The 24,226-nt window shown below is 42.7% G+C and overlaps 1 protein-coding gene across 4 annotated transcripts; it reads left to right on the top strand.

Annotated features, from left to right (window-relative positions):
* The first annotated feature begins 11,718 nt into the window (after positions 1-11,718).
* Positions 11,719-22,354, top strand: LOC128701510 (uncharacterized). Of its 4 annotated transcripts, none has more exons than XM_053795212.2 (3): positions 11,719-11,828; positions 20,558-20,793; positions 21,558-22,354. In XM_053795212.2, exons 1-3 carry the CDS (start codon positions 11,783-11,785, stop codon positions 22,065-22,067), a joined length of 792 nt encoding a protein of 263 aa, XP_053651187.2. In that variant the 5' UTR covers positions 11,719-11,782; the 3' UTR covers positions 22,068-22,354. The 4 variants fall into 4 exon arrangements, with proteins under 4 accessions (XP_053651187.2, XP_053651188.2, XP_053651191.2 ...); XM_053795213.2 differs by lacking the exon at positions 11,719-11,828 and adding an exon at positions 17,332-17,396; XM_053795216.2 differs by lacking the exon at positions 11,719-11,828 and adding an exon at positions 18,232-18,471.
* The last annotated feature ends 1,872 nt before the right edge of the window (positions 22,355-24,226 follow it).

Below are 24,226 nucleotides of genomic sequence, written 5' to 3'. Positions count from 1 at the left end.
CTACACTGAATAGCTCCCCCTCTGTGGCATGTGTAGCAACTTACCACAAGTCTGAGCCAGGAGAAAGATAGAGCAATAGGTTATAGGAGAGGCGTAGACAAAGTCAACACACGATGCCTTGGTAGCGTTTGAGGGGGAACGCCAAGCTAACATTACTCAGTGTGGTTAACATGGGACCCGAGGATGCCTCTAGCTACCTCTCTGTGTATGTCAGATTGGCATCGGTAGCTTAGTTTGGGACGTGTATTCTGTACATGAATGGTATGCAGTACCGACAAGACGAAAAATTAGACACATGTGCAACATCTGGATATGTTTATTTGTAGACGTTTCGCCATCCAGTGACTTTATCAATACAATACAATGACCTAAGGTGATACCCGGATATTGCACATGGGTCTAATTATTCATCGAAATGTATCCTGATAGGCCTAGGTTTAAGAGACTTAACATCTGGGATATTAAGGCAGTGTAGACACACATTAAGCAGGACGACCTCTAACTCAGAGTCGAACAAGTTTACTAAGAGAATATTAAAATGGCATACAATACCGACAGGTTGATAAGTAAGACACATGTGCAACAGTTAGGTATCTTTATTCCGAAACGTTTCGCCTACACAGTAGGCTTCTTCAGTCGAGTACAGAAAAGTTAGCAGAAGCAGTAGAAATGTGAAGACGATGTAATCAGTCCATCAGCCTTGAAATCTTCTTCAAAGGTGATGGACTGATGACATCGCCTACACATCTGGACCAAGAGTTCGATATCCCATGTTCTTAACTGAATTATGAGACTTAACGAAACCAGTAGAACGAATCCGCTCCTTCCCACTGTGGTCAGCACTTAACACTGTGGACATAGCATTTGAATGTGCGTGTACCTACCTGGAGTCTACCCTTAGTCTTCCTGGAGTCTACCTGTAGTCTACCTGGAGTCTACCTGGAGTCTACCTGTAGTCTACCTGGAGTCTACCTGTAGTCTACCTGGAGTCTACCTGGAGTCTGCCTGGAGTCTACCTGGAGTCTACCTGGAGTCTACCTGGAGTCTACCTGGAGTCTACCTGGAGTCTACCTGGAGTCTACCCGGAGGGTGTTCCGGGGGTCAACGTCCCCGCAGCCAAGTCCACGACCAGATTTCCTGGTGTAGGTGCCTAGCATCCTCTACACTTGACCTACATAACCCCTCAAGGTAGTGCCAGTGGAATGACACGACGGAGTAGATTGTTGTGGGTGGCATCCTGTAGATCTAATGGTTAATAGACTGTTGTGGATGGCATCCTGGAAGTTCATGAGTTGGTAGACTGTTGTGGATGGCATCCTGCATGTCTAGGAGTGAGTAGACTGTTGTAACTGTTGTGGATGGCATCCTGCATGTCAAGGAGTTGGTAGACTGTTATGGATGAGATCCTGAAGGTTGTAAGACATTCTTTTATAACTCTGAGGGAACCTGTCACCAAGTATGTCTAAATAATTCATATGTTCATGTATACATAAGGATATACACATAAGCATACATTCACATGCACATATGCATACATGCATATCCTCAAGCATTCAGTTTTATTATTCTTTTTTATTAACACATCGGCCGTCTCCCACCAAGGCAGGGTGGCCCGAAAAAGAAAAACTTTCATCATCATTCACTCCATCACTGTCTTGCCAGAGGCAAGACAGTGGAGAGAGTGATGCGTACTTGGTTCGGTTCTCAGAGGACCGGGCATGGGAACGCAGGATCGAGTCCTGCCCAAGCCGCAGTTCTATTAATGATATATACATGTGTGTGTAATATGTATATATTACATATATATATATATATATATATATATATATATATATATATATATATATATATATATATATATATATATATATATATATATATTATATGTATTATATATAATGGGGTCCAACTCTGGTGTAAATTGTGGGACCCATATCCTCGGAGAAGTGGATATATATATATATATATATATATATATATATATATATATATATATATATATATATATATATATATATATATATATTATATATATATATATATTATATATAATGGGGTCCAACTCTATATATATATATATATATGTATATATATCCTCGGAGAAGTGGATATATATATATATATATTATATATATATATATATTATATATATATATATATATATATATATATATATATATATATATATATATATGTATGTATGTATGTATGTATGTATGTATGTATGTATGTATGTATGTATGTATGTGGAGAGAGAGAGAGAGAGAGAGAGAGAGAGAGAGAGAGAAATAAGGAAACAGCCTTTTAGAAACAGGATGAGACTCAGCGTGGGCGGAGATGAGTCAAGATAACAGTGATAACAGTTATCGTCCACTTCGTCAGTTCCTGCTGAGGCTGGGGCGTCGCTGTCTGAACGTTACAATGTTCTCTCACCGGTTGAGGGAGATAAGTGCAAAAAAACGTTCTGACTCCTGAGGTGAGTGTGTCCCAAGCGGACTATGTCCGCTTCTTGATCCAAGGAATCAGGGCTACCCCTCCTCTCCCTTTATTTGGATCCAGCCTGATACCTCCGTGAACTGTGTAAACCCTACGGGTTTAACCCTTACCCCGGTGTATATATTACGAGTGGCAACAGTGTCTTGCTCACGTCTACCCCCTTCCCCCGGGTCACCAGGGTCTGGTAAAGGGAAAAAATATATTTATGAATTATTACCGAAAATAGTGAATTCCGTTTTTTTGTGGTTTGAAGGCTATCTACTGTACGAGGGTCATTAAGGCTGTCAGTCACCCGGACATTGATATTAACATCACGTTAACTCCAGAGATAGGAATTTATATTAATTCTTAGTGTATGTGCACTGGAATGTATATACCATTCGATGTATATAGAATTAGAGATAGTCACCACATTGTATATACCCTGAGAGATATACACACTCGGTGTTTTATAAAGATATACTGAGAAATATATTCTCAATGTATATACACTGATATACAACACTTAATGTATTTGCTTGAGATATCTGCATCTCTAAGTATATATGTCGTGATAGAAATACATCAAATTTGTGTATATACCTTGAGAGATATATACACCTCTCACTGTATACCATGAGAGACATACACCTCTAATTGTATATTCTCTGAGAAATATACCTAAATATAAAGAGATATACCCAAATATAAATACCTCGAGAGATATACACCTCTATATATGTACAGTGGTGTATAGCCCTCAGTGTGTATATACGTATGTACAGAGAGATGTGTATTTTAGTATAACTACACTGAGAGACATGCACCTCTCTGTGTATATATCCTTGTAATTTCAAGTAATTACTTCCCTTATCATTAAGTAGTAAGGTAAACTCGTGTTACTCAGTACGACAATTCAAGATCCTCACTGAATTAACATGAAATTGCGAATCGCTTCTGAGAACTCACTTGTTTGTTTGTTGTGGATCATAGAGCCACTCAGAGCTTACACCGTAACGAACCCGGTAACTACTTTTTTTTGCCTCTAATGGTAGAGATAACGACGCTTAAAAGCTGGTGTTATGGTATGATAGCTGCCTGGCGTGATAGCTGATATCTTAGATATGTCGTGCATGTCCCTGTCATGATAAGTTGGGAGAGAGAGAGAGAGAGAGAGAGAGAGAGAGAGAGAGGTTTCGTCTACTCCCAGGCTACTGATATCGAGATCAGGTCAGATGCAGACAGTACGTGACAAGGATATTGTACGTCAAATGACTGAGGAACAAGACGCATCTAAAACATTTTCATTAAAATGTTTATTGATGTTTTCTCACGCCTCTCTTTTCCTCAACTGCTAGTTGGCGTGAAATGTTTGTTAGATTGCTAGGTTTGACGTCTGTCGACTGCCAGCGGGTTGAGGGATATCACTGACGATTTCTTTCCCTGGAAGCCAGTGGACGGTCTCGGTCACATGACCAAAAACTTCAGCTGCGGGGCATTCTATGACTAAGGCTCCGCGTCAGGAAACGCTCGTCTTGTTTCCTGAGTAATCTTAATCATTAAAGCTTATGAATAATATTCCAAACCCTCCTGCTTAGTACTCTAGGATCACATCTATTAGTTGTAGCTAACTGGTAGTGTACTTTTCTGTATTCGACTGAAGAAGCCTACTATGTAGGCGAAACGTTTCGAAATAAAGATACCTAACTGTTGCACATGTGTCTTAATTATCAACTTGGATAATCTAGTTGATGACTGATGAACACACGACTCTTAGATAACCACATTTATCAACCTCCCTCATATGACATCCCCCGTCTCTCATCTGACCTACCCCCTCCCTCACCTAACATCACCAACCCTCACTTGACATCCCCCTCCCTCACTTGACACCCCCCTCCCTCACTTGACATCCCCCTCCCTCACTTGACATCCCCCTCCCTCACCTGACATCCCTTTGTCCCTCACCTGACATCCCTTTGTCCCTCACCTGACATCCTTTTGCCCTTCACCCGACATCCCCTTGTCCCTCAAAAGACATCCCTCGCCCCTCGTCTCCCCCCTCCAACCACCTGACCTGCCTAACCACTTTTCCCCAGGTATATTGCATGGACTTGCAAGAAAATCTGCTACACGGGCGAAATATCGTCTGATTGAATTCTCTAATTACCGCACTCGTTTTGCCACCTACAAACAGAGTAAGAAGTACAACACCGGCTTGAACGTGGCACTGCCCAGCACGATAATTGATAGCGCCTGACCACAACATGCACTCAGTGTGTATTCCCCAGGTTACACAGCTACAATGGTTTGTTTATCAGTTGCTTTTGCACTGAGGGCCTTGTCCCAAATCTGTTCACTGCTGTAGCAACATACTGGAGTGAGAGATTTGGGAGGATGTGCATGATAAAAGCAGGGGTGCAGTGAGCACAATAAAGGAACACTGTATCAACATTCTTGGTCTCAGATTATTCAATATCTAACAGAAAATAACAGAAACACTGCTGGGACAAGTGCAGAAGTTTTCAAAAGGAAACAGAATAATTATCTTCACCAGGTCCTAGATCAACCAGGCTGTGATGGATATGTGGGGCAGTGGGCCTCCAGCAGCATCAGCCTGGTTGACCACCCAAGCAGCAAACAAGCCTGACAAATGGTCGGGCTCCGAGAGTAGAATAACTCTCGGAACTCATCGAAGGTAAAGGTACTGGTATCCAGTTAACAGGATACACCTATCCTGATAATGGTATAAAATACACACAAGTTGATGCTTAAGACACATGTACAATATTATTATAATCATGGGGGAGCACTAAGCCCGTAGGATTATACAGCGCCTATGGGGGTTGGATATGGAAGATATTCAGGCTTAATTCAGGGAACCGGAGCACAGATTCAATTCCCTAGATCAAGAGCCCCTCACTAGCGTCAAGGAACCTCCCATGAGGGGACATGTGAAACAATTAGGTACCTTTATTATTGAAGCGTTTCGCACTTGGTAGATTTCTTCAGTTAAATACAGAAAATGGATTGAAGGCAGCAGAAGTGTCGAGGTGAACATGATGTAACCAGTCCATCACCCTTGTAGAAACAGTTTGAGGTGGTCAGTCCCTCAACCTGGAGAAGAGTTCAGCTCCATGGTCACCTTTACTGTCTTCAATTTATTATCCGTATTTGACTGAAGAAGTCTACTATGTAGGCGAAACGTTTCATCAATAAAGATACCCAACTGTTGCACATGTGTCTTAATCATCAAGACACGTGCAATATTAGTAATCTTTATTGATGAAAGGTTTCGTCTGTGTTGCAAGCTTCATCAGTCACGTACAGAGACGAATCACACTCCTGGAAACATCAACCTTGGTGGAAGACGGAGTAGACAAGGTGACGAGGTAGTTTGTAAGTATTTAGTCCATGAGGACTCATGATATCGTAATGACACGATTGCAAGCAAACCACGGTACGGGTGGGGCTTGAACTTGCGGCAAGTAAGTCTTAAAACTCCAGGCCAGCGCATATGTCACTAGCCTGGAGTTTTACGACTCACTTGCCGCGAGTTCAAGTCCCACCCGTACCGTGGTCAACCCATCAGTCTTGGTGCACGAAAAACCATTCTCCCAGCCTAAAGTAGAAGCATGATCCATTTTAATGCTACTCAAGCAATAAGCTCTAATAACCTTTGTAACTTGTGCAAGTAGACTGTTTTTACCACATGTATTACTACTACTACTTCTACTACTACTACTACTACTACTACTACTACTACTACTACTACTACTACTACTACTACTACTACTATTATTATTAACCACCACCACCACCACCACCACCACCACCACCACCACCACCTGGCCACCACCAACCACCTACCTCCACCTACCACCACCAACCACCACCACCACCACCACCACCACCACCACCACCACCTCCACCACCACCACCACCGCCACCAACCACCACCACCACCACCACCACCACCTACCACCACCACCACCACCACCACCACCACCACCAACCACCACCATCCACCACCACCTACCACCACCACCACCACCACCACCACCACCACCTATCACCACCACCACCACCACCACCCCCACCACCACCACCACCACCACCACCACCACCACCATCCACCACCACCACCACCACCACCGCCACCACCACCTACCACCACCACCACCACCACCACCACCACCACCACCACCACCACCACCTACCACCACCACCACCACCACCACCACCACCACCACCACTACCACCAACCTACCTACTACCTACCTACCACCTACCTACCACTACCTACCAACCACTGCCTAACTACTACTACTACTACTACTACTACTACTACTACTACTACTACCACTAATACTACAACCACTACTACAACAATTATATTGTGCCTTACACTTCACTCTAAGCCTATATATATATACCCTCTGTGTCCATATGTTGTTTGTAGACCCTGGTCTTGGCGATTATACATACATGTATTGTTTATAACAGCTTGATAACGCTCCTAGAGAGCGAAACGTTGCCACAATAAAATGTCGCATTAGTTGCACTTGTGTCCTTTTACTTGATTTATATCAAGGGAGGTGCAGCAGCTTGGAGAAGAGGTCACAGGGAGGCTGGGCTCATTAGTGGAAATAGTCATGATAAACACTTGTTACTAATTGAGTTACTAGAGCCTCGTAACTGAGTGGGGCCAGGAGCCGTGACTCGACCCCTGCAACCATAACTAGGTGAGTACTGGGCCTGCTACGGAGCCAGGACCGTGAGTCTAACCCCGGTCCATTCTTCGGTTTATTATACATAGATACATATACCACTATAATGTTTATGTATCAATATGGTATAAACCTTGGTAATAAATACCGACAAGTTGGTTTAGAAAAACACGTAAGCAAACACTAGGACATATTAGAAAACGTTTCGGTCTTAGAACCTTGATCACTTCGAACATACAGAGGTTGAAAGACAGTATATGTAGCCTATATATACCGCCTTTTAACCTCTGTATGTTAGAAATGATCAATATCCCAGGACCGGAACGTTTTCTAATATATCCTAGTTTTTGCTTACATATATCAATACATTTGAAGGCTATTTGATAGCATGGCAGCGCAGTATTAGTTTCCACGTCATGGCCTTCCAGTGGCAATCTTTTCCCCGTGGTAAATGGTACATCTTTCTACCTGCAACTCTTAGTTATTTATCCCTCAGTCATTCCTTCACATCTCTAATTTCTTCCTCCCACTTCGGTTCCGCGGTATTTATCTAAATTAAACTATTAATGAATGTCATATATAGTAATATAAAATATTCCACACCAGAGTTGTGGATGAGTGGAACAAACTCCCGAGTACAGTTATAGAGGCCAGAACGTTGTGTAGCTTTAAAAATAGGTTGGATAAATACATGAGTGGATGTGGGTGGGTGTGAGTTGGACCTGATAGCTTGTGCTACCAGGTCGGTTGCCGTGTTCCTCCCTTAAGTCAATGTGACCTGACCTGACTAGGTTGGGTGCATTGGCTTAAGCCGGTAGGAGACTTGGACCTGCCTCGCATGGGCCAGTAGGCCTTCTGCAGTGTTCCTTCGTTCTTATGTTAAAAGTCAAGGGAAAGAAAGCGTAGTATGAGTAGTAGTGATTTATCTTAAGAAAAATTTGAACTGCTGCGGCAGATTAGATTAATACGTGAGATGGAGATAAATGGCATGAAATACCGACACAACGGAAAAATAAACATATACGCAGTTTAATGTGATTTTTTTTTTATTGACAACGTTTCGCCCAACAAAGTGGGCTTTATCAATTCATAAACAGATCTGTTTCTGTCATGATCAAGCCCACTGTGTGGACGAAATGTAGTTTAATAAAGAGTCGCATTATAACACAGAGCATTTGAATTTATTTTTCCATGAATGAGTAGGACTTGAGTGGGACTTGAGTGGGACTTGAGTGGGACTTGAGTGGGACTTGAGTGGGACTTGAGTGGGACTTGAGTGGGACTTGAGTGGGACTTGACTGGGACTTGACTGGGACTTGAGTGGGACTTGAGTGGGACTTGAGTGGGACTTGAGTGGGACTTGACTGGGACTTGAGTGGGACTTGAGTGGGACTTGAGTTAAAAGGGTTATCGAAGCTTTATTTTTCGGGTAGCATTGACAATGGGATGGGCAAATATTTTTGTTAGTGGGTTTGGGTTTAAGAAAGACCTGCCCTGTATGGGCCAACAGGCCTGTTGTAGTGTTCCTCCTTTGTACCCAAATGTTGCACATGTGTCTAAATGTTCCTTCTTTGTTATGTTCTTAATAGTGTAGATATGACAATGGAAATGACGGACACTGAAGTTAGTTGATTAGTTTCTCAACGGACACGGAAAGTTCGTCTTAAATGTGATTTATGGATCCCAAAACCTAGGGAAAAGGACACGATAAACTTCCGGGGGACGAAATTAATAAGGCGTCTAGAATCGAAAATGTTTAAATGTTTAGTTAAATTGATTGGAGATCTAGAGTCTAGCAGTTTTCTAGAAAAAGTCTAGGAATGCTTTTAAAACACTTTGTGACAGAAGTAGAGGAAAAAACTGCATGATTAGGTTCTGACAAACAAGGGATCTGTAAAGAATAAAAAGACACAATACCGTGACTGGAACAATACACAAATAACCCGTACATAGGAGAATGGAACTTATGAAAACGTTTCGGTCCTACTGGGACCATTAACTAGTCACATTAACTAATCAATAATCTTGAATTTAATGATGAACTTGATGAGAGTGATCACAAATCACTCAATTCCAATATCTCATGGAATTGCTTTCATCATTTTAATCCTGTCAAATTCCCTGATTACCGTGCAGGGGAATTTCAGGCGACTAAGAGATTATTTTGGTAAAGTAGATTGAGTCAAGATGACTGGAAATTATCGTGTGCGCCCGAACTGTACAAGTGACTGCCAAAATTAAATTTTCAGAACCTTATATAAGCTTCCCAGGCTACATATGTTCCAAATATAACGATTATATTAACGAAGAAAAATTATCGCAAATCGATAAACAATAGACTAAACACATGAGGCTGATTGATCTATATAATTTAACCTCTTTCTGGGGTCCTCTTCAGCTGAAGAGGATCCCAGAAGAGGGTCGAAATATACAGATCAATCAATCTGTTTCTCTCTGCATGTGGAGTGTTATTAAGCGTTGACAAGTGTTCTTTACATTTTAGTTACTCAGTACACTAAAACTTCTCAGAGGTCAAAAGAGATGTATTTACAGGCGAATCAATGGAGGAGGAGGACATAGAAGGAACCAATATACACAAATAAAGAGAGAAATCAAAAGAGGAATAAGAAAAGCCAAAACAGATTATGAAATCAGAATTACGAGAGAGACAGTCCTGCCCAAAAGATTAGGTGAAAAGAAGGACTCTCTTGAGAGTAACTCTGGTTAGGTTACTCTCAGTGGTAAAGAAACGTATACAGTCACGAGCACTTGCTTCTTCTCTGTTTTTACGATGGAAGATGCAAGCGAAATTCCAGAAATCAGTAATCATACAGGTCAGGACGAAAATTAATTATGCAAGATCAAAGTCGTATATCACTGGTATTCAGTATCTTTGCTCGTAGACGTTTCGCCATCAAGTGGCTTTGGAAAAATAAACACAAAAGCAGTATAATATGATCCTTTATAGACAACGTTTCGCCCACACAGTGGGTTTTATCAAGTCACTTGTCAAAGGATCATATTATACTGCTCTTGTGTTTATTTTTCCATCGTGACGGTATTTTATACCATTTATTCCTATCTAGTGGCTTTATCAATGCATATATATATATATACATAAGAAATTTGTAGAAATATATATGTATGTATAGATAAAGTCAATAGATGGCGAAACGTGTACAAGCAAAGACACACAAATATTGCACAAGTATCATAGTCTTCAAGCTGACAGTCACTAGTGACATGGCTGTCAGACAAACAGCAACGTTAAAACCCACTGAATCACCGGGACCTGACGAGCTGTTTTCAGGAGTTCCAAATGAAAGTAAAGAGGACCTTAAGAAACCATTAACTAATCTTTTCAACAGATCCCTACAAACGGGAATCGTACCGGATAAGTGGAAAATGGCAAGTGGAATACCCGTTCACAAAGCGGGAGAACGGTCCTTAGCTTTGCATTATGGACCAATCAGCCTAACGTCAATTGTGGGGAAATTGATGGAATCAACTGCAGAAGCAGTTCGAAGCCGCATTGAAAGACGTAAATTGATTAATGAGTCTTAGCATGGTTTTTGAAAGGGACGCTCATGTTTGTCAAATCTACTAACTTGATTCACTAAGATATTCGAGGCCGTAGATCATGTGTATGTGGACTTCAGTAAGGACTTCGATAAAGTTCCACACGGGAGACTGCTGATGAAAGTGGCGTCACCTGGAATAGGAGAGAAAATCTTAATTTTTTTTCGCGTGTGTATATGTGTGTGTGTAACCTAATTTATGTCCGCATAAATAACTCACTACGATTGTAACTAGATATAAACATGCAAATAGTTCATTACCATTGTAACTTGTTCAGCTTTCAAAACACCGAGGCCCAGTCCCTGGACCCATTATGTACCTCTGTAATCTTTTGACGTCCCTCACAGGAAAGATATGGAGTGTATAATAAAGATATTCCTGAATCGAGGCAACAGAGGGTTTGCACAAATGATGAGAAATCAGAATTGGGACACAAAAGTGGTGTTCAACAGAGATCAGTACTTCCCCCAATGAAAAGCAGGGGGGCCACGAGTACACTGAGAGACAACACAATATGTGTCCGGGGCCCAAGACTGTTCAGCTGCCTCCCAGCATACATAAGGGGATTACCAATAGACCCCTGGATGTCTTCAAGAAGGCGCTGGACAGGCACCTAAAGTCAGTACCTGACCAGCCGGGCTGTGGTTCGTACGTCAGTTTGCGCCAGCAGTAACAGCCTGGTTGATCAGACCCTGAGCCACCACGAGGCCTGGTCTCGAACTGAGCCGCGGAGGCGTTGACCCCCGAAACCCTCTACAGGTATACTCCAGGTATATAAACGACATAAATGAAGGAATGAAGAGTGGCATGAGCAAGTTTGCCGATAACACTAAAATAAGTAGATAAGATCAGATAAGATTAATTTCAGCAAGTTACAATGTACAGAAGTGGATAACGTTTGGCTGTGTATACAGAAAGCCCTTAGTTATGCAGAGCATTTCGGGAAATGAAATTCTATTGAGGACACTAGAGCGCTGAAGGCAGATCTGGTTAGGTTGATGCAGTGGTCGGAGAAGTGGCAGATGCAGTTCGCTGTGGACAAATGTAAGATTCTAATGGCACTTATATACTAAATAAGAAATAAAAAAACTACATCTAGTATATTTGCTGATGTAGAATCTTATGTAAAATACCGAGAAATGGCTGTAAATGATTATTAGATAACTTAGGATACGTTGACCAAATGGAGTGATAGTTGAAGAATGGTATTAATGGTTAATGGCATGTAGTGAAAACTGAGAAAAGCGAATTCAGATCACATGACAGAATAGTGAAAATATGAGAGAGAGAGAGAGAGAGAGAGAGAGAGAGAGAGAGAGAGAGAGAGAGAGAGAGAGAGAGAGAGAGAGAGAGAGAGAGAGAGAGAGAGAGAGAGAGAGAGAGAGATAGAGATAGAAATCTTGGGGTTGCTATTAACCCCCCAAAAAAACTGTCGCTGGAAAATCGTATAAACGATGTATTATGAAACTCGTATACCACCCCAGCGAATTATAAAATGTATATTATAAATGTTAATGGAAAAATGCTAAAAAAATACACTATCTATAGCATATATTAGATCAACACTGCTGTACTGTGACCACACTTAAATACAAATTTGGATCAGAGAGAGTCGGTCCAGAGAAGAGGTACAGATGATTACCATAGTTGAAAAGTGTAAGCCATGATACACAACTGGTACTGAGGAGACTGAAACATGTGACGATGTTTCGGTCCGACTTGGACTATTAACTAGTGTGATTAGTTAATGGCCCAAGTCGGACCGAAACATCGTCATGAGTTTCAGATTCCTATGTGCTGTTTTTTGTGTACTGCTTCAGTCACCGTATTGTGCCTCTTTATGCTTCATGAGTATTAAGGATATTGAGGCTGGCTGGTGGGAGGAACCCAGACCTGATGTTACATATAAACTTATAGAACGACAAGAACGAATAGATGAGGATTTTCTAATACCTGGACTGGGGCTAATAAGAAGCTCCTTCCTAGTATCTGTACTGGGACTAATAAGAAGCCCCTTCCTAGTATCTGTACTGGGGCTAATAAGAAGCCGCTTCCTAGTATCTGTACTGGGGCTAATAAGAAGCCCCTTCCTAGTATCTGTACTGGGGCTAACAAGAAGCCCCTTCCTAGTATCTGCACTGGGGCTAACAATAAGCCCCTTCCTAGTATCTGCACTGGGGCTAACAAGAAGCCCCTTCCTAGTATGTGTACTGGGGGCCTCCTTCCTAGTATCTGCACTGGGGCTCCTTCCTAGTATCTGTTCTGGAGCTAATAAGAAGCCCCTTCCTAGTATCTGTACTGGGGCTAACAAGAAGCCCCTTCCTAGTATCTGTACTGGGGCTAATAAGAAGCTCCTTCCTAGTATCTGTACTGGGGCTAACAAGAAGCCCCTTCCTAGTATCTGTACTGGGGCTAATAAGAAGCTCCTTCCTAGTATCTGTACTGGGGCTAATAAGAAGCCCCTTCCTAGTATCTGTACTGGGGCTAATAAGAAGCCCCTTCCTAGTATCTGTACTGGGGCTAATAAGAAGCCCCTTCCTAGTATCTGTACTGGGGCTAACAAGAAGCCCCTTCCTAGTATCTGTACTGGGGCTAATAAGAAGCCCCTTCCTAGTATCTGTACTGGGGCTAACAAGAAGCCCCTTCCTAGTATCTGTACTGGGGCTAACAAGAAGCCCCTTCCTAGTATCTGTACTGGGGCTAACAAGAAGCCCCTTCCTAGTATGTGTACTGGGGCTAATAAAAAGCTCCTTCCTAGTATCTGCACTGGGGCTAATAAAAAGCTCCTTCCTAGTATCTGTTCTGGAGCTAATAAGAAGCCCCTTCCTAGTATCTGTACTGGGGCTAATAAGAAGCCCCTTCCTAGTATCTGTACTGGGTCTAGCAAGAAGCCCCTTCCTAGTATCTGTACTGGGGCTAATAAGAAGCCCCTTCCTAGTATCTGTACTGGGGCTAACAAGAAGCCCCTTCCTAGTATCTGTACTGGGGCTAACAAGAAGCCCCTTCCTAGTATCTGTACTGGGGCTAACAAGAAGCCCCTTCCTAGTATCTGTACTGGGGCTAACAAGAAGCCCCTTCCTAGTATCTGTACTGGGGCTAAAGAAGCCCTTTCCTAAGAAGCCCCTTCCTAGTATCTGTACTGGGGCTAACAAGAAGCCCCTTCCTAGTATCTGTACTGGGGCTAGCAAGAAGCCCCTTCCTAGTATCTGTACTGGGGCTAGCAAGAAGCCCCTTCCTAGTATCTGTACTGGGGCTAACAAGAAGCCCCTTCCTAGTATCTGTACTGGGGCTAGCAAGAAGCCCCTTCCTAGTATCTGTACTGGGGCTAGCAAGAAGCCCCTTCCTAGTATCTGTACTGGGGCTAGCAAGAAGCCCCTTCCTAGTATCTGTACTGGGGCTAGCAAGAAGCCCCTTCCTAGTATCTGTACTGGGGCTAGCAAGAAGCCCCTTCCTAGTATCTGTACTGGGGCTAACAAGAAGCCCCTTCCTAGTATCTGTACTGGGGCTAGCAAGAAGCCCCTTCCTAGTATCTGTACTGGGGCTAGCAAGAAGCCCCTTCCTAGTACTGGGGCTAACAAGAAGCCCCTTCCTAGTATCTGTACTGGGGCTAGCAAGAAGCCCCTTCCTAGTATCTGTACTGGGCCTAACAAGAAGCCCCTTCCTAATATCTGTACTGGGGCTAGCAAGAAGCCCCTTCCTAGTATCTGTACTGGGGCTAACAAGAAGCCCCTTCCTAGTGTCTGTACTGGGGCTAACAAGAAGCCCCTTCCTAGTATCTGTACTGGGGCTAGCAAGAAGCAAGAAGCCCCTTCCTAGTATCTGTACTGGGGCTAGCAAGAAGCCCCTTCCTAGTATCTGTACCCAAGAAGCCCCGTCCTAGTATCTGTACTGGGGCTAACAAGAAGCCCCTTCCTAGTATCTGTGCTGGGGCTAGCAAGAAGCCCCTTCCTAGTATCTGTACTGGGGCTAACAAAAAGCCCCTTCCTAGTATCTGTACTGGGGCTAACAAGAAGCCCCTTCCTAGTATCTGTACTGGGGCTAACAAGAAGCCCCTTCCTAGTATCTGTGCTGGGGCTAGCAAGAAGCCCCTTCCTAGTATCTGTACTGGGGCTAGCAAGAAACTGGGGCTAGCAAGAAGTCCCTTCCTAGTATCTGCACTGGGGCTAGCAAGAATCCCCTTCCTAGTATCTGTACTGGGGCTAGCAAGAAGCCCCTTCCTAGTATCTGCACTGGGGCTAGCAAGAAGCCCCTTCCTAGTATCTGCACTGGGGCTAGCAAGAAGCCCCTTCCTAGTATCTGCACTGGGGCTAGCAAGAAGCCCCTTCCTAGTATCTGCACTGGGGCTAGCAAGAAGCCCCTTCCTAGTATCTGCACTGGGGCTAACAAGAAGCCCCTTCCTAGTATCTGCACTGGGGCTAGCAAGAAGCCCCTTCCTAGTATCTGTACTGGGGCTAGCAAGAAGCCCCTTCCTAGTATCTGTACTGGGGCTAGCAAGAAGCCCCTTCCTAGTATCTGCACTGGGGCTAACAAGAAGCCCCTTCCTAGTATCTGCACTGGGGCTAGCAAGAAGCCCCTTCCTAGTATCTGCACTGGGGCTAGCAAGAAGCCCATTCCTAGTATCTGCACTGGGGCTAGCAAGAAGCCCCTTCCTAGTATCTGCACTGGGACTAGCAAGAAGCCCCTTCCTAGTATCTGTACTGGGGCTAACAAGAAGCCCATTCCTAGTATCTGTACTGGGGCTAACAAGAAGCCCCTTCCTAGTATCTGTACTGGGGCTAGCAAGAAGCCCCTTCCTAGTATCTGTACTGGGGCTAACAAGAAGCCCCTTCCTAGTATCTGTACTAGGGCTAACAAGAAGCCCCTTCCTAGTATCTGTACTGGGGCTAGCAAGAAGCCCCTTCCTAGTATCTGTACTGGGGCTAGCAAGAAACCCCTTCCTAGTATCTGTACTGGGGCTAACAAGAAGCCCCTTCCTATTATCTGTACTGGGGCTAACAGGAAGCCCCTTCCTAGTATCTGTACTGGGGCTAACAAGAAGCCCCTTCCTAGTATCTGTACTGGGGCTAGCAAGAAGCCCCTTCCTAGTATCTGCACTGGGGCTAGCAAGAAGCCCCTTCCTAGTATCTGCACTGGGGCTAGCAAGAAACCCTTTATTAGTATCTATACTGGGGCTAGCAAGAAGCCCCTTCCTAGTATCTGCACTGGGGCTAGCAAGAAGCCCCTTCCTAGTATCTGCACTGGGGCTAGCAAGAAGCCCCTTCCTAGTATCTGCACTGGGGCTAGCAAGAAGCCCCTTCCTAGTATCTGCACTGGGGCTAGCAAGAAGCCCCTTCCTAGTATCTGCACTGGGGCTAGCAAGAAGCCCCTTCCTAGTATCTGCACTGGGGCTAACAAGAAGCCCCTTCCTAGTATCTGCACTGGGGCTGGCAAGAAGCCCCTTCCTAGTATCTGCACTGGGGCTAGCAGGAAGCCCATTCCTAGTATCTGCACTGGGGCTAGCAAGAAGCCCCTTCCTAGTATCTGCACTGGGGCTAACAAGAAGCCCCTTCCTAGTATCTGCACTGGGGCTAGCAAGAAGCCCCTTCCTAGTATCTGCACTGGGGCTAGCAAGAAGCCCATTCCTAGTATCTGCACTGGGGCTAGCAAGAAGCCCATTCCTAGTATCTGCACTGGGGCTAGCAAGAAGCCCATTCCTAGTATCTGCACTGGGGCTAGCAAGAAGCCCCTTCCTAGTATCTGTACTGGGGCTAGCAAGAAGCCTCTTCCTAGTATCTGCACTGGGGCTAGCAAGAAGCCTCTTCCTAGTATCTGCACTGGGGCTAGCAAGAAGCCTCTTCCTAGTATCTGCACTGGGGCTAGCAAGAAGCTCATTCCTAGTATCTGCACTGGGGCTAGCAAGAAGCCTCTTCCTAGTATCTGCACTGGGGCTGGCAAGAAGCCCCTTCCTAGTATCTGCACTGGGGCTAGCAGGAAGCCCATTCCTAGTATCTGCACTGGGGCTAGCAAGAAGCCCCTTCCTAGTATCTGCACTGGGGCTAGCAAGAAGCCCTTTCCTAGTATCTGCACTGGGGCTAGCAAGAAGCCCCTTCCTAGTATCTGCACTGGGGCTAGCAAGAAGCCCCTTCCTAGTATCTGCACTGGGGCTAGCAAGAAGCCGCGGCTGAACAATGAGAGAGAAAGAGTGGTTAACCATTGCAATAAATTAGAAGAGGAAGTAGCAAGTGCTACAACCTTTTAAATTAAAAATAAAACAATTATTTGGTGAGGAAATTATTGAAAACTGGACACCACGAGCATTACTCTGCTCCTATAATTACCAACGAGAACATGCTAATAAGCAATTACACACACACACACACACACACACACACACACACACACACACACACACACACACACACACACACACACACACACACACACACACATGAAGAAGGTGAGTATCGACCCCTTCACTCTCAAATGAGCATTCACAAGCACACTAATTATATCCTGGTGGGTGTATAATATGGGTGTTACTACAGACCACAACACAGATAATGTCCAACTCACTCTCACACACACACACAGCTGCTGTGACACAAGACACAGTTATGTTTGGACAAGCTTGTGGTGAGTTGTGGTAGTGAGAGCAGCTCTAGAGCCTTCACACGTCTATAGTGAAGGAGGGAATACAGAAATTACAGCCACCAAACCCGTCAAGTATATATATACCGCCTGGGGAATATAGGAGATAATCTGCTTTAATACGAAGAAAAGAAGGATACTCCTGTTCATTACATCAGAAGTCCTTCAACGGCATCAGGACACTATTGTTGGAAGAAAGGAAAAATAGCTTAAATCTTCGAGAGGTGAAGAAAATTCAGGAGGGTTTCAACTTCTTGTGTCCGGGAAAAGAGAAAATAAAATAGTGGCAAAAGAAAGACTCAAAAAGCATCAACTTCGTATATTTTGAATGGAAACTTTACCGTTCTGGGTCTCTGGAGTGACCGAGGCTCCAGGATCAACATGTTTCCATTAAACATGTTTTAAGTGATGGGACTGTGCATTGGTCCATTATCTGACGGTGTCATTTGTCAGGTCTTCTGAAGGTAACATTTTTGCGGCCTCTTGAAGACCGTGAAGACCTCGTAAACCTGAAAGACCGTCAAGAACTGTGAAGACCGTGAAGACCTTGAAGAATGTGAAGACCTTGAAGAACGTGAAGTCCTTAAAGAATGTAAAGACCTTGAAGAACGTGAAGACCTTGAAGAATGTGAAGACCTTGAAGATACTCAAAACCTCGAAAACTCTGAAGACCGTGAAGACCTTGAAGAACGTGAAGTCCTTAAAGAATGTAAAGACCTTGAAGAATGTAAAGACCGTAAAGACCGTGAAGACCTTGAAGAATGTGAAGACCTTGAAGAACGTGAAGTCCTTGAAGAATGTAAAGATCTTGAAGAACGTGAAGACCTTGAAGAACGTGAAGTCCTTGAAGACCTTGAAGACCGTGAAGACCTCGAACATAAGATTCACCTTCTGTTCTGCAGTTACAATAATACAATTATTTCAGTGACCTGCAAGAGAAAAAAATATTCCTCATATATTTTTTTAGAGAGAAAAATCAGCCACTGGGCCTTTTTTTTTCATTAATATAAACAAAGTGAAGACCATAGTGTACCGGTTTGCTTTGTCGCAACAGCGGGAGGTACCGTCTTTGTCTTCAAGTACCGTCTTTGTCTTCAAGTACCGTCTTTGTCTTCAAGTACCGTCTTTGTCTTCAAGTACCGTCTTTGTCTTCAAGTACCGTCTTTGTCTTCAAGTACCGTCTTTGTCTTCAAGTACCGTCTTTGTCTTCAAGTACCGTCTTTGTCTTCAAGTACCGTCTTTGTCTTCAAGTACCGTCTTTGTCTTCAAGTACCGTCTTTGTCTTCAAGTACCGTCTTTGTCTTCAAGTACCGTCCTTGTTTTCAAGTACCGTCTTTGTCTTCAAGTACCGTCTTTGTCTTCAAGTACCGTCTTTGTCTTCAAGTACCGTCTTTGTCTTCAAGTACCGTCTTTGTCTTCAAGTACCGTCTTTGTCTTCAAGTACCGTCTTTGTCTTCAAGTACCGTCTTTGTCTTCAAGTACCGTCTTTGTCTTCAAGTACCGTCTTTGTCTTCAAGTACCGTCTTTGTCTTCAAGTACCGTCTTTGTCTTCAAGTACCGTCTTTGTCTTCAAGTACCGTCTTTGTCTTCAAGTACCGTCTTTGTCTTCAAGTACCGTCTTTGTCTTCAAGTACCGTCTTTGTCTTCAAGTACCGTCTTTGTCTTCAAGTACCGTCTTTGTCTTCAAGTACCGTCTTTGTCTTCAAGTACCGTCTTTGTCTTCAAGTACCGTCTTTGTCTTCAAGTACCGTCTTTGTCTTCAAGTACCGTCTTTGTCTTCAAGTACCGTCTTTGTCTTCAAGTACCGTCTTTGTCTTCAAGTACCGTCTTTGTCTTCAAGTACCGTCTTTGTCTTCAAGTACCGTCTTTGTCTTCAAGTACCGTCTTTGTCTTCAAGTACCGTCTTTGTCTTCAAGTACCGTCCTTGTTTTCAAGTACCGTCTTTGTCTTCAAGTACCGTCTTTGTCTTCAAGTACCGTCTTTGTCTTCAAGTACCGTCTTTGTCTTCAAGTACCGTCTTTGTCTTCAAGTACCGTCTTTGTCTTCAAGTACCGTCTTTGTCTTCAAGTACCGTCTTTGTCTTCAAGTACCGTCCTTGTTTTCAAGTACCGTCTTTGTCTTCAAGTACCGTCTTTGTCTTCAAGTACCGTCTTTGTCTTCAAGTACCGTCTTTGTCTTCAAGTACCGTCTTTGTCTTCAAGTACCGTCTTTGTCTTCAAGTACCGTCTTTGTCTTCAAGTACCGTCTTTGTCTTCAAGTACCGTCTTTGTCTTCAAGTACCGTCTTTGTCTTCAAGTACCGTCTTTGTCTTCAAGTACCGTCTTTGTCTTCAAGTACCGTCTTTGTCTTCAAGTACCGTCTTTGTCTTCAAGTACCGTCTTTGTCTTCAAGTACCGTCTTTGTCTTCAAGTACCGTCTTTGTCTTCAAGTACCGTCTTTGTCTTCAAGTACCGTCTTTGTCTTCAAGTACCGTCTTTGTCTTCAAGTACCGTCTTTGTCTTCAAGTACCGTCTTTGTCTTCAAGTACCGTCTTTGTCTTCAAGTACCGTCTTTGTCTTCAAGTACCGTCTTTGTCTTCAAGTACCGTCTTTGTCTTCAAGTACCGTCTTTGTCTTCAAGTACCGTCCTTGTTTTCAAGTACCGTCTTTGTCTTCAAGTACCGTCCTTGTTTTCAAGTACCGTCTTTGTCTTCAAGTACCGTCTTTGTCTTCAAGTACCGTCTTTGTCTTCAAGTACCGTCTTTGTCTTCAAGTACCGTCCTTGTTTTCAAGTACCGTCTTTGTCTTCAAGTACCGTCCTTGTTTTCTATTTCCAGAGTGACCTGTTCCATTATGTGTAAGTACAGAGTTCGTAAACTCATTTGTTATTATAAGTATTATTATTATTAGTAATAGTAATCAAAGTAGTAGTAGCAGTAGTATTGGTGGTGGTGGTAGTAGTGGTAGCAGTAGTAGTAATTATCAATTAGTAGCAGTAGTTAGTAAAATTAATAGTAGTAGTAATAGCAGCAGCAGTAGTAATAGTAGTAGTAGTAGTAGTAGTAGTAGTAATTGTTGTTGTTGTTGTTGTTGTTGTTGTAGTACTAGTACTAGAAGTTGTAATAGTAGTAGTAATCAGCTGGTGATGGTATCAACTTATTGCCTCAGGTAGAGTGAGAGAGAATACAAGGCGGACATGTACTACACTGACGTTCCTGTGTATGATATGGCTGGCTTCCTGTCTCACTCACACTCCACAGCAGAACCTCAAGGATGACTTCAGTGCCTCCTCCTCCTCCTACAGGAACGTACTTCCTGCCAACATCTCCTGCGGGATGATCAAAGATATTGTGTTGACCTCTGCGATTCTCTGTGACCTCATCGATGCTTTCAAAAATAACTACGTGAGTGTTGTGTTAAGCTGTGACTGCTGTCTCATGTACACACTAATATCAGAAACACATACGAGACACGAACGAGCTGCGTAAGACTTGTGTATCATTATTGTATTCATACGTAGGATATATACTACGAATAATACACGTCTTTGTCTATCATTCGTTGTATTTTTAATAATAATTTGCGTCATGGATAATACAGCATTTCTTGAAAAATTTTCTTATTTAGTAGGGTTTGTAAATCCTTTCACAGAGCTCTTAGTAATGGTGCATTTCTTTACTGGTATACAACACCGGCTGGTTGATCAATAAGTCACATGAGCAACACCAGGGTATCTTTACTGAGGAGACGTTTCGCCAGCCAGTGGCGAGCATCTGTCAAGATGAAGAATTAGACACATGTGCAACATCTGGGTATCTTTACTGTAGACGTTTCGCCAAGAATATAATGGGAAGGCAGTAGAACCCTCTTTCACTGATGTCCTTCAATTTGTACTGATGAAGCCAATGGAGGGCGAAACGTTTTACGATAAAGATGCCAAGATATTGCACATTTGCCTAATTCTTCAATTTGCCTGAAAAGTATACCATACATATCCAACTTCCTGTCAAGACTGAGGCACAGTACACCTCAAGATTACCGTCTACATTGTTTATTCTCTGTGTTGGATTGATAAAGCAACTGGTCATCGCAACGTGTGGTCAGTAATGATAGCCAGGTGTTGCACCTGTGTCTTATTGATCAGTAATGGCATATTTTTATCTTGCAGACACTGTACGAGTATGGGGAGTCCTGGGATACAATGGATACCATCTTCAATGAGAGCAGAGACAACACTTCGTTACAGATCTGTGACGAGGAGGGTACACACTGCATGTATGTGTTGCCCAACCTGCCCCCTGAGTCTGCACAGCAGCAGTCAACACAACAGCACTCTGCAAATCAGCTAGTGATAGTTCTTGATTTCGTCCAGCGGTACACTGTAGCCATGGAGAGCCTCCTCTTAGACCAGACACTACACGAGAATGTCTTCGCTAGCCAGATGGCAGAGATCCACGCCAATCTGGAGGGCCTGATTGACTCCCTCATAAACAGCGTGATTATGTGCGACTTACAGCCCTACGAGGCAATCGTCGCGAACCTGTCAGTGAGGATGTACAAGGGTGGGGACACAGTGATCCGTGCTGAGCGAGGCTTCAGAACTCTGCGACAAGTACGCCGAGGTCTTCAGTATATTATTGACATCTTTGGGACGCGGTCTTTGATCCCCAAGTCATAATTTCTTGCGTGTAATGTATTTAATTCCTCTAGTCTCTAAATTCATGAGGCTTCAAACAAACCTTATGAACTGCTGTCCACAATAAGTGTATGAACAATCTTGTTTTCGGTTCCCCGAATCTTCCACCAACGGGATTGAAACCTTTCTTTCAGACTACTGTATTCAGTTAAAGAATTTAATCCCACATGTCTAGTTCCTTAAGTCTTACTCCAGTAGACTTAAGATATTTACTAAATTAATAGTTTACAATGCTGACAAGTCATACCTTTGATATACCTTTGATGAGTTCCGAGAGTTTTCCTACTCCCAAAGCCCAGCCATGGACCAGAAGTACATATGTGCAGCAGGCTGGTATCTTATTGTTGAAGCGTTTCTCTTGCTCAGCTGACTTCTTCAGTCGAAAACTGAAATGCTGTAGAAAGCAGAAACATTGAAGAGATAAATATGAGGTGGTTAGTCCCTTCAGTGCTTTACTGGTAATAGTAAAGCAGCTTTGTTGACTAATATAATATATATATATATATATATATATATATATATATATATATATATATATATATATATATATATATATATATATATATATATATATATATATATATATATATATATATATATATATATATATATATATATATATATATATATATATATATATATATATATATATATATATATATATATATATATATATATATATATATATATATATATATATATATATATATATATATATATATATATATATATATATATATATATATATATATATATATATATATATATATAGGTAGTAGGTTGGTAGACAGCAACCACCCAGGGAAGTACTACCGTCCTGCCAGATGACTGTGAAACAAAAACCTGTAACTGTTTTGCATGATGGTAGGATTGCTGGTTTCTTTTTCTGTCTCATAAACACGCTAAGATAACAGGGATATCTTGCTACTCCTACTTACACTTTGGTCACACTTCACAGACACGCACATGCATATATATATATACATACATCTAGGTTTTTCTCCTTTTTCTAAATAGCTCTTGTTCTTTTTTATTTCTTCTATTGTCCATGGGGAAGTGGAAAAGAATCTTTCCTCCGTAAGCCATGCGTGTCGTATGAGGCGACTAAAATGCCGGGAGCAATGGGCTAGTAACCCCTTCTCCTGTATACAATTACTAAAAAAGAGAAGAAGAAAAACTTTATAAAACTGGGTTGCTTAAATGTGCGTGGATGTAGTGCGGATGACAAGAAACAGATGATTGCTGATGTTATGAATGAAAAGAAGTTGGATGTCCTGGCCCTAAGCGAAACAAAGCTGAAGGGGGTAGGAGAGTTTCAGTGGGGGGAAATAAATGGGATTAAATCTGGAGTATCTGAGAGAGTTAGAGCAAAGGAAGAGGTAGCAGTAATGTTAAACGATCAGTTATGGAAGGAGAAAAGAGAATATGAATGTGTAAATTCAAGAATTATGTGGATTAAAGTCAAGGTTGGATGCGAGAAGTGGGTCATAATAAGCGTGTATGCACCTGGAGAAGAGAGGAATGCAGAGGAGAGAGAGAGATTTTGGGAGATGTTAAGTGAATGTATAGGAGCCTTTGAACCAAGTGAGAGAGTAATTGTGGTAGGGGACTTGAATGCTAAAGTAGGAGAAACTTTTAGAGAGGGTGTGGTAGGTAAGTTTGGGGTGCCAGGTGTAAATGATAATGGGAGCCCTTTGATTGAACTTTGTATAGAAAGGGGTTTAGTTATAGGTAATACATATTTTAAGAAAAAGAGGATAAATAAGTATACACGATATGATGTAGGGCGAAATGACAGTAGTTTGTTGGATTATGTATTGGTAGATAAAAGACTGTTGAGTAGACTTCAGGATGTACATGTTTATAGAGGGGCCACAGATATATCAGATCACTTTCTAGTTGTAGCTACACTGAGAGTAAAAGGTAGATGGGATACAAGGAGAATAGAAGCATCAGGGAAGAGAGAGGTGAAGGTTTATAAACTAAAAGAGGAGGCAGTTAGGGTAAGATATAAACAGCTATTGGAGGATAGATGGGCTAATGAGAGCATAGGCAATGGGGTCGAAGAGGTATGGGGTAGGTTTAAAAATGTAGTGTTAGAGGGTTCAGCAGAAGTTTGTGGTTACAGGAAAGTGGGTGCA

Source organism: Cherax quadricarinatus, chromosome 78 (assembly GCF_038502225.1).
Source record: "Cherax quadricarinatus isolate ZL_2023a chromosome 78, ASM3850222v1, whole genome shotgun sequence".
Taxonomy (NCBI): Eukaryota; Metazoa; Arthropoda; class Malacostraca; order Decapoda; family Parastacidae; genus Cherax; species Cherax quadricarinatus.
Note: the sequence above shows the minus strand (reverse complement) of the source record. Positions and strands in the feature narration are given on the sequence as shown.

Bases quoted from the DNA above. Each gene is read 5' to 3' on its own strand.
- LOC128701510 (XM_053795212.2), top strand. From the start codon at position 11,783: ATGCAGTGGTCGGAGAAGTGGCAGATGCAGTTCGCTGTGGACAAAT. The intron at 11,829-20,557 runs GTAAGATTCTAA...TTATTGCCTCAG, and splicing joins GCAGTTCGCTGTGGACAAAT to GTAGAGTGAGAGAGAATACA. The intron at 20,794-21,557 runs GTGAGTGTTGTG...TTTATCTTGCAG, and splicing joins ATGCTTTCAAAAATAACTAC to ACACTGTACGAGTATGGGGA.